The sequence below is a fragment of the Pygocentrus nattereri genome, chromosome 16 (genome assembly GCF_015220715.1).
Source record: "Pygocentrus nattereri isolate fPygNat1 chromosome 16, fPygNat1.pri, whole genome shotgun sequence".
NCBI classification, from domain to species: Eukaryota; Metazoa; Chordata; class Actinopteri; order Characiformes; family Serrasalmidae; genus Pygocentrus; species Pygocentrus nattereri.
The window spans coordinates 37,660,041-37,671,496 of NC_051226.1; the positions used below are offsets into that span (position 1 = coordinate 37,660,041).

An 11,456-nucleotide genomic window follows, 5' to 3' on the forward strand; every position below is an offset into this window, starting at 1 on the left:
AAATAGTACAATACTAGTGTACATTGAGTTGGTGTGTTATATATATATATATATATATATATATATATATATATATATATATATATATATATATATATATATATATATATATACACACACACACACACACACTTGTCTTCCTAGATATTTCTGTATTTAATTCTATAAGGGAGCTACACACAAGATTTTCACTCTTTCCACCTGTTTAAATGTGATTTGATTTGAACCAACCGCTAAAGTGTCTCGGTCATCAGGCAGTGAATTCATAACCATCTCATGTAGGAACTTTGTGAGGAGCTTTTAGAGGTGGACGTCTGGTTCCTATCACCACCACTGTGAACAGCTCTGACTCTGCAAGCTTCTCTAGAGCAGAGCGTTTCACACCAAACCGCTGTTGAGATGTAATGAATTTTGTTTTCCAATTAATTTGTTCTTAATTTATCATTACATTCAAGTTCAGATTAAAGCTTAATTTTAGGGATTATATATCTCGAGATATAGATATATCTATCTATCTAGAGAGACGATCTTGATTCCTCACCCTCACTATAATAAACTCCTTTTTGAACTGTAGTCACCAGATTCTTCCCAGGAGAACCTCTTCTAAACAGTCAGCCGCACAGCGTTCACTTAAAACTGCCCTGAATCATTGAATTGAATTTTCTATAAGCAATCGTCTCAGACTTGCCTCAAGAAGCCAACAGTGTCAGCACCTATTCATTGGTTTATGTTCTGAACCAGTGCGTTGCTGGGTCCAAGTACTGTCTACAGCCTGTGGTAATTAATCTCATGGTACGCAGCGAACGGATTAAGCTGAAAATCGCTGTGATCCTTCACACTCGTTTCCTCGGACAGACAGACACGGAGGAGGGCGTTTTGTCCAAAGGTGGGGTGTTTTATTCAGGTGGAAAAAACAGCAGTACAGCCTTATGCCTTGACGGCGAATTTGCGGACTGAATACAGGCGGGATTTCCTCTGCATCTTCTTGGTCATGAGGTTCTGCTCGTGCTTGGTCAGCTGTCGGCGGATTGCGCGAGTCTTCTTGGGCCTCAGGTCCAGGGGCTTGTACTTCTTTCCCTGAAAAACAGAAGGTGAGAAAGCTCAAGGTGTGCAGTGTCTGTGTGATGAGTTTGGATGCACCGTCTACTGGAAGGTTAAAGCACTAGAGCTGTAAAACTGAATCAGACTACACTTCACTTTGATAACGAATCGTGTGTACTTCACTCAACGTATTCTGCCCTGTATTTACAAGTTTTACAAAAAATATTTTTAACAGGTGCATTAAAGCAAGGTGAACCTTCATCCCTCCAACAGCATTCAACAACCCTACAACGCAGATTTAAGTGATACTTTTTTAAAATCCCACCTCCGGTTTTAACCCATCCATGAAGTGAAACACCACATACACACTAGGGAATATACACACACTAGGGGGCAGTGAGCACACTTGCCCGGAGCGGTGGGCAGCACAATCCACGGCGCCCAGGGAGCAGTTGGGGGTTATGTGTCTTGCTCAAGGACACCTCAGTCATGGACTGTGGGCTCTGGGGTTGGACCGGTGACCTTCCGGTCACAGGGCCAGTTCCCTAACCTCCAGCCCACGACCGCCCCCGACTGATCTGACGCACAAATGAAAAACTTGACCAAATTGCAAACGACTGTAGGCTGCCCACAGCAGATGGGTGTCACAGGGGACTCTGCAGCAGGCAGCCGGATTACTGTAGCAAGAGAATATTCACACCATCTCCACAGACACAGGAGCAGCGCTGGGTGATCTTGCTCAAACATGACTCCTCCATCAGCAGGTGCGCCACCTTCTGATCTATAATAAATGTGCGCCTGAACTTTTTCGACCCTGAAGAGTCACTGTTTCAGCAGTGATCCAACTCCTGGCAGACAAGGGCTAAGTAGGCTGAGCTCCCCTTGCCCCCCAGAGTCTAGAGGCCAATGTAAATGCCTGGACCCAGGCTCCAAGGGCTTCGGTCTCACTCATTTTGGACCAGTGTTCTGGGGCAATCACTGAAACACTTAAGCTCAAGAAGCTGGATGACTGAGGCTGCACTGCTGCAAATGTATATGAACAAACACTAATGAGGGGATCCTTCAGCTCCAGCTACTCATCACAGGGTCATCCAGAAGCAGGATGGGTCGGACCCCCCCTCCCCCCAGTTGAAAACCAGGTTTCCCAGCCTCAGAATACAGCGGGTCCTGTACACTTTCCCAAAAAGAACCAGACATAACAACCTGAGTTTTGGCACAACTACAAAACAAAATGCAACTGGCGCTCCACTTCAAGCTTAATCCCCTGTCTACTCTCTCCAAAATGACCATGTTGAGATCACCAAACTCACCTTGTAGAACTTCCTCAGATTCTCTTTCTGTGTCTGGTTGATGACTGTAAGAACTCTGGCAATGGACTTACGCACCACACGGCTAGAAAGACGAGAGGGAGAGAGAGAGAGAGAGAGAGAGAAAAAAAAAAGAATACTTAACAAAACCCTAACAAATACTTAAAAAGACAGCCAGGGCAACTGGGCAAATGCAACTCACCAAAACGCAAGTAGACACAGAGTTACATGGCTAAACTTGAACTCGGCTGGGCTTTAGGTAAAGCTGAACAGCACCATACAAACACCCTTCCCCAAAGTAATTTAGCTCTGTTCAGAAATTGGTCTCTGCTCAATGAGAAAATTACTAGAGACAGACAGACCATGTGGACTGATGGAGTTATCCAATATTTCATGTGCCCATGCTGCATCTCTGCCCTGCAGTACACAGGCTAGTGGTCCCTGTGCTCTGCTCAGTGCCTTTATAAGCTGTAACCGAACAGGACAGGTCAGAGACTGCGATGCACACGGACCAGGACCACTCACATCTTAGAGAGCTTGGAGGCAGCACCACCAGTGACTTTGGCGACGCGGAGCTGGGACAGTTCCACCTTCAGGTCATCCAGCTGCTTCAGCAGCTCCTCCTTCTTCTTACCGCGCAGATCTCTGGCCTTGATCTTTGCCTGAAAGCACAAATCATACCTGGTCACTCTGGGCAGCGATTACAACCAGAGCATCAACTGAGAACACAGCACATCCCGTTAAGAGAATCAACGTTACTGGCCTTCATAGTAATGACACTGCAGAACACACTGATCTGGAGCCCTTCACCAAAACATGGTTTCTATTAGATGCCCTAAGCTTTCGTGGGTGTTCGTCTCATGCGACACTTTACTGATCCAAAGGAAATTTAGCAGCCAGTTTCAGTCACAGGACAGTGATAGCAATACGGGTGAAAACAACATAGAATTTTTTTTATCTACAGACATACACAGAAAAATAAACACCTGGATCTGACGCGAGATGAAAAAGGCAGGCCAATCACTGCACGAGGAGGCGCAGGTAGCAGCACATAACAGTGCTGACTGAATATGCGCAGATATCGGTACCAAAATAACGTGTCCAGCTGTGGCATGTCCAGATGTGCAAGACCCAAGTGCAGTACGTACAGTAAGGTGCGGACCCAAGTCATTATAACCAGAATCAAAAGTCACATCCAGTGGTCACCAGTATGTTTCTCAATGTTACCCGTTGCCCATATCGCGTGGCCTTACTAACGCCGCTTAACGTCAGTTCACCTCATATTAACAGCCTCGTGAGCCAATAAGAACCGAGTGCTTACTTCAACCGACACATTACACAACCACAGCTAATCTACAAGCCCCTCGAACTTTATCTCCGACCCTAAACACAGTTTATGGAGGAAAGGGGTCGAAAGCCGGCGAGGCTAAACATCGGAAACGTTCGGCTTTATTCGGCGAAGCCTCTTCGGCTCATGGCGTTCGTTAGCAACGCTACAGCACTGCTGAGCGTCGGTTAACGGCATTATCTCGCCTTAAAACGCCCGGTTTTCTCGAAAATCATAGACCCCTGAAGAGCCCGACCGTTGTACCGATTTCTTTATTCGCTTCTGAAACGGGGACGACTTTTTACGCGCTCTTAAAACAGCCGAAGCTCCGAGCGGCTACGGCTACAAGCAGCGAAGCTTTAAACATCAAACTACAGCACAATTTCGCCATCATCCCTCGAAATACTGCACTCAGACAGCTTCGAGGAGACTGATGTAAGCTCAGAGCTCCGCTCGGCCGGTTTAACCGCGTAGAGGCGCCGGGATGGCGTTAGATTCTCCGGCTGAAAATACACCGCTCACCATTTTTATCGATGGCTGCCACAGGAAAGGAAGGAGCGGAGGGGGCGCGCGGACATCTACCGGTTCACGGCGGAATGTTCCATTGCGTTATAGAGAGGGGGAGGGTGGGAGAGACCAACAGGGGAGAGGAGGGGGGTGTTTAGTCTAAAACTCCTCTTTCCTGAGCTCTTTTGGGTGGTGGATCATTCTCAGCACTGCAGGAACACTGACGAGGTGGTGGTGTGTTAGTGTGTGTTGCGCTAGTGCGAGTGGATCAGACACAGCAGCGCTGCTGGAGTTTTTAAACGCTGTTTCCACTCACTGTCCACTCTATTAGATACGTAGCTCCGCTGGTGACATCCTGTATAAATAAAAATAATGCGTGGCTTAGTAAGGCCTGGGAATGAGATGATTAAGTTGTGGCCACGCATTAGGATCTCGTTCCCACGCCTTACTAAGTCGTGGCCAGGCATTATTTTTATTTATACAGGATGCCACCAGCTGGGCTCCGTAATTAGAATCTCCTACCTTGTAGATGTAAAGTCAGAGACGACAGCTCATCTGCTGCTGCACAGTTTGTGCTGGTCATCCTCTAGTCCTTCATCAGTGGTCACAGGACGCTGCCCACAGGACACTGTTGGCTGTTTTTGGTTGGTGGACTGTTCTCAGTCCAGCAGCGACACCGAGGTGTTTAAAAACTCCAGCAGCACTGCTGTGTCTGATCCACTCAGACCAGCACAACACACGCTAACAAACCACCACCACCACGTGTTACTGCAGTGCTGAGAATGACCCACCACCCAAACAGTACCTGCTCTGTGAGGGTCCATGGGGGTCCTGACCACTGAAGAACAGGGTAACAGAGTATCAGAGAAACAGATGGACTACAGTCTGTAACTGTAGAACTACAGAGAGCAGCTATACAGTAAGTGGAGCTGATAAAGTGGACAGTGAGCGTAGAAACGATGAGGCGGTCAGAATGTTCTGCCTGACCCGTGTATATGATTAGGGGTTAGTCGACACATGAAGCCCCGCCCCTCTTGCTGCGATTGACACAATAAAGCCCCGCCCTCCATTCGATTGACAGTAAAGCCCCGCCCCTCTCCATTCGATAGACACAGTAAAGCCACGCCCCCCTCCATTCGATTGACACAGTAAAGCCCCGCCCCTCCCCATTCGATTGACACAGTAAAGCCCCGCCCCTCTCCCTTCGATTGACACAGTAAAGCCCCGCCCCTCCCTCCGCCGAAGCCCGGTTCATCATGGCGCTGTCGAGGAGCGTTTACAACCTGCTGTTCAAAAGGACGTCGACTTTCGCCGTCACTATCATGGTGGGAGCCGTGGTGTTCGAGCGGGTGTTCGACCAGGCCGGAGACGCGCTGTATGAGAATTTAAACCGAGGGGTGAGGCTGTTTTTCTGGGTGTTTTAGCGGAGGAAGCCGTGACCCGTGTAGCTAAGGCTAAAGCTAAAGGCTGACCTTACCGCGGCGCCTCAGAGGACGCGGCTAGCCAGCGCTAGCCCCCACCGAGCGCTGAAACAGGCCGCGTGTCGGTGTAATTGTGGAAAATAATAAACCCTTCCGACTAAAACGGCGACCGAGGCCCCACGGGGCCACACCTGGCCTGTGTAACTGAGACACGACGTCCGGTTGCTGAGCAGCCGTCAGTTCTAGCTGTTAGCTCTGCTGCTAGCCGTTAGCTTAGCTAGCGAACGGGACTTCATGGAGTCTGAGAGTGAAATGAAATTTCCCTCCGTGTCAGAGAGTTTACATCCACCCCGGTCAGCCACGACGTCAGATCGCCTGGTTTCTGCGCTCGCTGTCCGTTTTATCAGCTGCACGATGTAGTTCTACAGTTACAGACTGTAGTCCATCTGATTCTGCAGACCTCCTTAGCCCCCTTTCACATTGTTTTTCTACGGTTAGGACCACCAGGGAGCATGTTTTTTGGGTGGTGGCTCATTCTAAGCACTGCAGTGACGCTGACGTGTTGCGGTGGTGCGAGTGGATCAGACACAGCACTGCTGCTGGAGTTTTTAAACACTGTGTCCACTCACTGTCCACTCTATTAGACACTCCTACCTTGTTGGTCCACCTTGTAGATGTAAAGTCAGAGACGACAGCTCATCTGCTGCTGCACTACTGCTGAGAATGATCCACCACCCAAACAGTACCTGCTCTGTGAGGGTCCATGGGGGTCCTGACCACTGAAGAACAGGGTAACAGAGTATCAGAGGAACAGATGGACTACAGTCTGTAACTGTAGAACTACAGAGTGAAACTGTGTGGTCAGCGGAGCCGAGAAAGTGGACAGTGAGTGTAGGAACAAGATAGTGTTACTGTTATGCTTGATCAGTGTATGTCTGTACAGTAAAAAGAACTTAAGAGAACATGGGCTCATTCAGGAGGATCAATTAAGCATCAATTAACACTCACTGGGCACTTTATTAGGAACACCTGTACACCTGGTCATTCATGCAGCAGTCCATAAAATCCTGCAGATATGGTTCCGCAGCTTCAGGTAATGTTCACATCAGCCACCAGAATGGAGGAATAGGTTATCTCAGCGGTCTGGCATGATTATTGGTGCCCCGTCATCCGTAACAGATGATCTGGGGTTTTCACTCGCTGCTGTCTCTAGAGCAGCGGTCAGCAGCCCTCTCCATGGAGATCTACTTTCCTTCAGAGTTTAGTTCCAACCTGCATCTGACATACTGCCCCTTCCTTCACCCAACACCATCTGATCCAGCCAGTCAAGGACTTCTGAAGCAGTTAATTAGGTGTCATAGATTGGAGTCGCATCTAGACTCTACAGGAAGGTACATCTGCAGGAGCAGGGTTGGTGGCTCCTGCTCTAGAGTCACTCAGAGTGGTACAGTAAAGAGAAAACATCCAGTTCCACTGGTGGGAGAGGTCAGCGGAGAATGGCCAGACTGCTTCGAGCTGACAGAAAGGCTACGGTAACTCGGATAACTGATCTACAATTGTAGTGAGTAGAAAAGTGTCTCGGAATGCACGAAGGGCACCTGGAGGATCTGAAGGAGGTCAACATGGACCAGCGTCTCCACAATACAGAGTGATTCACAAAGATTCGTCTGATTTTTAAATGATTGATTTCACCTGTAAATCATCACAGATCAGTGCAGTGAGCTGTAAACGGTTTAAATGATCATAAAGTTTATTATGTAATTCTACAAGGTCTCAGTCTGAACCTCCTCCAGCTGGACGGACGACATCAACACCACAGTCAGACTCATCCCAGACGGGACTGAGCGTGTCAGGCGTCGCTGCTCTCACGGCTCTTTCAGTGGGATTTCGGAGATCATCCAGTGCTGTGGAACCAGCGCCGAACGCTCTGAGCTGCTGGAGCTTCACTGCTGATGAAAATCCCGCTGCTCAGTTCTGACGGATTCACTCTTATTGACGTGGAGAACGCAGAACGTTCTGCTCAGGGGTCTCAGCTCCTCTCAGACTGAAGGAGCCAGTCAGGAACTCTATGGCCCCCTCTTACAGTTGGAATGTGATTGGTTCCTCGGCGCCTCACAGTCGTAAAAATACGCCGCTTTGAAATCGGATGAATCTTTTTGAGTCGCCTTGTATTTCCAACATCTTGTGGAGTCCAAGCCGTGAAGAATTCTGGCTGTTTTGAGAATAAACGGAAGCCTTACTTAGTGATAGTGTAGTGTTCTTAATAAAGTGCTCAGTCAGTGTATCCTGCACATTAGTCCTCACATAATGTCCAGCACTTCACTGGCTCCCTGGAAGTTTTGATGGGTGCTGCTGTTTATCAGGCTGAAAGTCCCAGCTGTCTAGTTGTCTGATTGTAGTTGCTGTCTAATAGAACTCAGTCATTGTCTTACTAACGTCTACGACTGTTGCTATTCTTTTAGAAACTGTGGAAACATATTAAACACAACTACGAGAAGGAGGAGTGACCGGTGTGGTTCGATGCCGCTTCTTGGCCGGAGGGTCCAGCCGCCGTCCCATTCCCGAGATCATCCGCAGCTTGGACATCGTCCTGGTGTTGACTCTTCTTCAGACACTGCATGGGGAGCTGGAGAGTCTGGCTATGACCATCATGGAATGCCGAAACCATCAAGATGCCCCTCCTTAGCGTTGTGTTATGCCTCATGTTCCTCACAGTTTGTAAATGTAAATTTAAAAGTTGTTAATAAATCCATTAAATAACGGTCGCTTGTGGTTTATTTAGCTGTTTGGCTGTAGGCCTGTAATTGGGGGTGAGAGTAACAAGAGACCCCCAGTCTCAGGCCTGTCAGACGTGTTCACTCTGAGGATTTCAGCTGAGTTTTTAAACACTGTGTCCACTCACTGTCCACTCTATTACACACTCCTACCTTGTCGTCCACCTTGTAGATGTAAAGTCAGAGACGACAGCTCATCTGCTGCTGCACAGTTTGTGTTGGTCATCCTCTAGTCCTTCATCTGTGGTCACAGGACGCTGCTGGCTGGATATTTTTGGTTCTCAGTCCAGCAGCAACACTGAGGTGTTTGAAAACTCCAGCATCACTGCTGTGTCTGATCCACTCAGACCAACGTCAGTGTTACTGCAGTGCTGAGAATGACCCACCACCCAAATAGTACCTGCTCTGTGAGGGTCCGTGGGGGTCCGGGGGGGATCAGAGAAACATGGGCTACAGTCTAGTGTACGGTTGGCTGTGTTGGCTTGAAGCAGGCAGCCCTCAACCCTAGCAGGCATATCTGCCATTCATTTTGCATCCGATTGAAGGACGGGCCACAAAGTCATTTTGTGACTTATGTAAATCATGATCACATGAGAATTATTTTAAGGTTTAATAAAGTCTAGTAAGTCAATATAAGAAGAAAGAAGCGGATAAAATTCTAGATTATATGTAAATAATAAAACTAACTGGGTTCTTACTGTAAAGATGCTCGTTGTTTTCACAGCAAGAAGAGTGTAATTAGACCTATTCACCGCTGGGTGTCACTGGAACACAATTTAGTGACACCCGGTGGTGAATATATTTAAATTCGTCCCTAAAATAATACAATTGAAGTCATAATCACATGGGAATTATTTTAAATAAGTCAATATAATAAGACAAAATAGAAAAATACTAGAAACATGTAACAAATAATGAAATTAAGTGGGTCCATACTGTAAAGATGCTAGATATTTTGACAGTTGGAAGCTTGTAATTAGACATTTCGACCACTGGGTGTCACTAGAAACCATTTCGTTCTTTAAAAGGCTGCTCTTGTATCAAATTAAGCATCCAGTATAACTAAATGAACCCCCAGTTGGTTCCCTTTTGTCTGCAGGCTCAGATTAAAACCCTTGGGTGCCCCGTGACGTAAAGCTGCAGTGTCCAAACCCCACAAACCCTCTGAAAATAACTTTTCAATAATAACTGAAATCAATAATTTAGCTATAAAGGCGTTAAGATGGTCTTTGCTGATTCTAAACTGAACAAGAGACCTAATTCTAAACACACTGCACCTTCAGGTAATTCAGAGTGGCTAGAGTATTAGAGACCGTGCTCACAGTGATAGGAACCAGACGTCCACCTCCCAAGCTCCCTCACAGAAAGTTCTAGAACGGGCAGGGCTAAGGTGCTGTAGACGGACTCTAGATGTAAATGTACATTTTAAATGGCCTGTTTTTTTCACCTTAGTTTCCATACGTGGTCTGTGTGTATTGGGGAGTGGATGGTACACTTTGAAACTTAAATAATATTTACATACTACATCAAACTCTTATTTAAAACAAGATTCTGAGGATTTTCTACTGTTCTTTTAATGATGCCGATGTTTTAAACCATCTATTTCATTAGCTAAAGGAACTCTTCACGGCTGGCGCAGTGAAAGCAACAGTAACATAGCAATCATGTAACTTTAGCTCAGGCTATAAAAGCATAGCTAAATTAAACCCACTCTAATTTAACACCTAACACGTTCGGCTGCGCAGGAAACACTACGGCTCTTGATGTTCTAACACTAGGCTCTGCTCCAGGGAATGAACTGTGCTCATTAAACGGTGGAGCAACAGACACTGAATCACAGGGAGGAGCGTCAGGCAAGAGTTTCAATGGCCTGCATTGTTGACATGTCATTGTCTTGCATGAAGAGTTTGGCTGACCATCAGCATCCTCAGCAATGCAATAAGGCTTACCACACAGAACTACCCTGAGTTTAATCTTATAAGGATTCTTGGGCCAAACCTACTTACATCCAGTGCATTGATTGACGTTCATACTCCATAAGCTCCATTCAGAAGCTGGGCGTCGTGTGAGGCTGTAGCTCTTCTCTCCAGTCTAATAGACGGTGATGTCATTTTAAACCCTTATAATAAAAGAAGCTGAACTCAGTTTCCTCTTTTTTTGACATATAAACACTGAAAGTTTCAAAATGTACCAGTCACTCTAAAAAAACTGTATCTTGTGATCTCAAGATAACAGTTATTATCTTGAGATAAGTATATTGGGATCTTGACATAATGAGTGACTCTAGAGACATCCTGTATAAATAAAAATAATGTGTGACCATAACTTAGTATGGAGTGGGAATGAGATAATTAAGTCATGACTACAACTTAGTATAGTGTGGGAACAAGATCCTAATGCGTGGCCACGACTTAGTAAACCATGATCTCGTTCCCACATGGCCACAACTTGAGCAGCTCATTCCCATGCCTTACTAAGTTGAGGCCATGTTTTAGGATTGAGTTAACAAGATAAGAATCCAAAATAAGATTGTTATTTTGAGATCACAAATATCTTGTGATCTCAAGATAACAAAGTTGATAATTAGTTAATTATCTTCTAATCTCGAGATAACAAAGTTTACCAGCTAAGCATCTTATGATCACCAAATATTAAAGTTATCTTGAGATAATGAGTTAAGTATCTTGTGATGTCAAGATCACAATGTTATAACAAAGTTATCTTGAGATCAGTATCTTGTGATCTGAAGATAACAGTTATTATCTTGAGATAAGTACTGTGATCTTGAAATAATCAGTGTTATTCGGTTAAACTCCTCTACTTAAAGCTAAAGCCGTCTTAGGGCTGCAGGCCCTCAGGCTGGAATCTAGAAGGCTTTAGGGCGGCTGACTCAGGATCAGACACTCGGTACCTCAACAAACGCACGAAACCCAGAAAATCCGACCTGAGATCCGCATAAAACCAGAACAGCGCCGAAACACGTGCTAGCCGCACGCCAAGCGCGTCAGAGGTCGTCCGCCAATCCCCTTTTCGCAGCACAGTAAATGTTTGCATTTACTGGAAGACGTCGGCGCTCGCC

The 11,456-nt window shown here is 46.3% G+C and overlaps 2 protein-coding genes across 2 annotated transcripts; one reads left to right on the top strand and one right to left on the bottom strand.

Annotated features, from left to right (window-relative positions):
• Positions 1–874: 874 nt before the first annotated feature.
• On the bottom strand, positions 875–4,301 carry rpl35 (ribosomal protein L35). Its single transcript, XM_017717988.1, has 4 exons — positions 4,198–4,301; positions 2,874–3,010; positions 2,352–2,433; positions 875–1,077 (listed from the first exon to the last, which is right to left on the bottom strand). The coding sequence occupies exons 1-4, from the start codon at positions 4,198–4,200 to the stop codon at positions 928–930; spliced, it is 372 nt and encodes a 123-aa protein (XP_017573477.1). The 5' UTR covers positions 4,201–4,301; the 3' UTR covers positions 875–927.
• A 1,099-nt stretch (positions 4,302–5,400) lies between these two features.
• Positions 5,401–8,365, top strand: LOC108439566 (cytochrome b-c1 complex subunit 9). Its single transcript, XM_017718033.2, has 2 exons — positions 5,401–5,579; positions 8,066–8,365. Exons 1-2 carry the CDS (start codon positions 5,439–5,441, stop codon positions 8,108–8,110), a joined length of 186 nt encoding a protein of 61 aa, XP_017573522.1. The 5' UTR covers positions 5,401–5,438; the 3' UTR covers positions 8,111–8,365.
• The last annotated feature ends 3,091 nt before the right edge of the window (positions 8,366–11,456 follow it).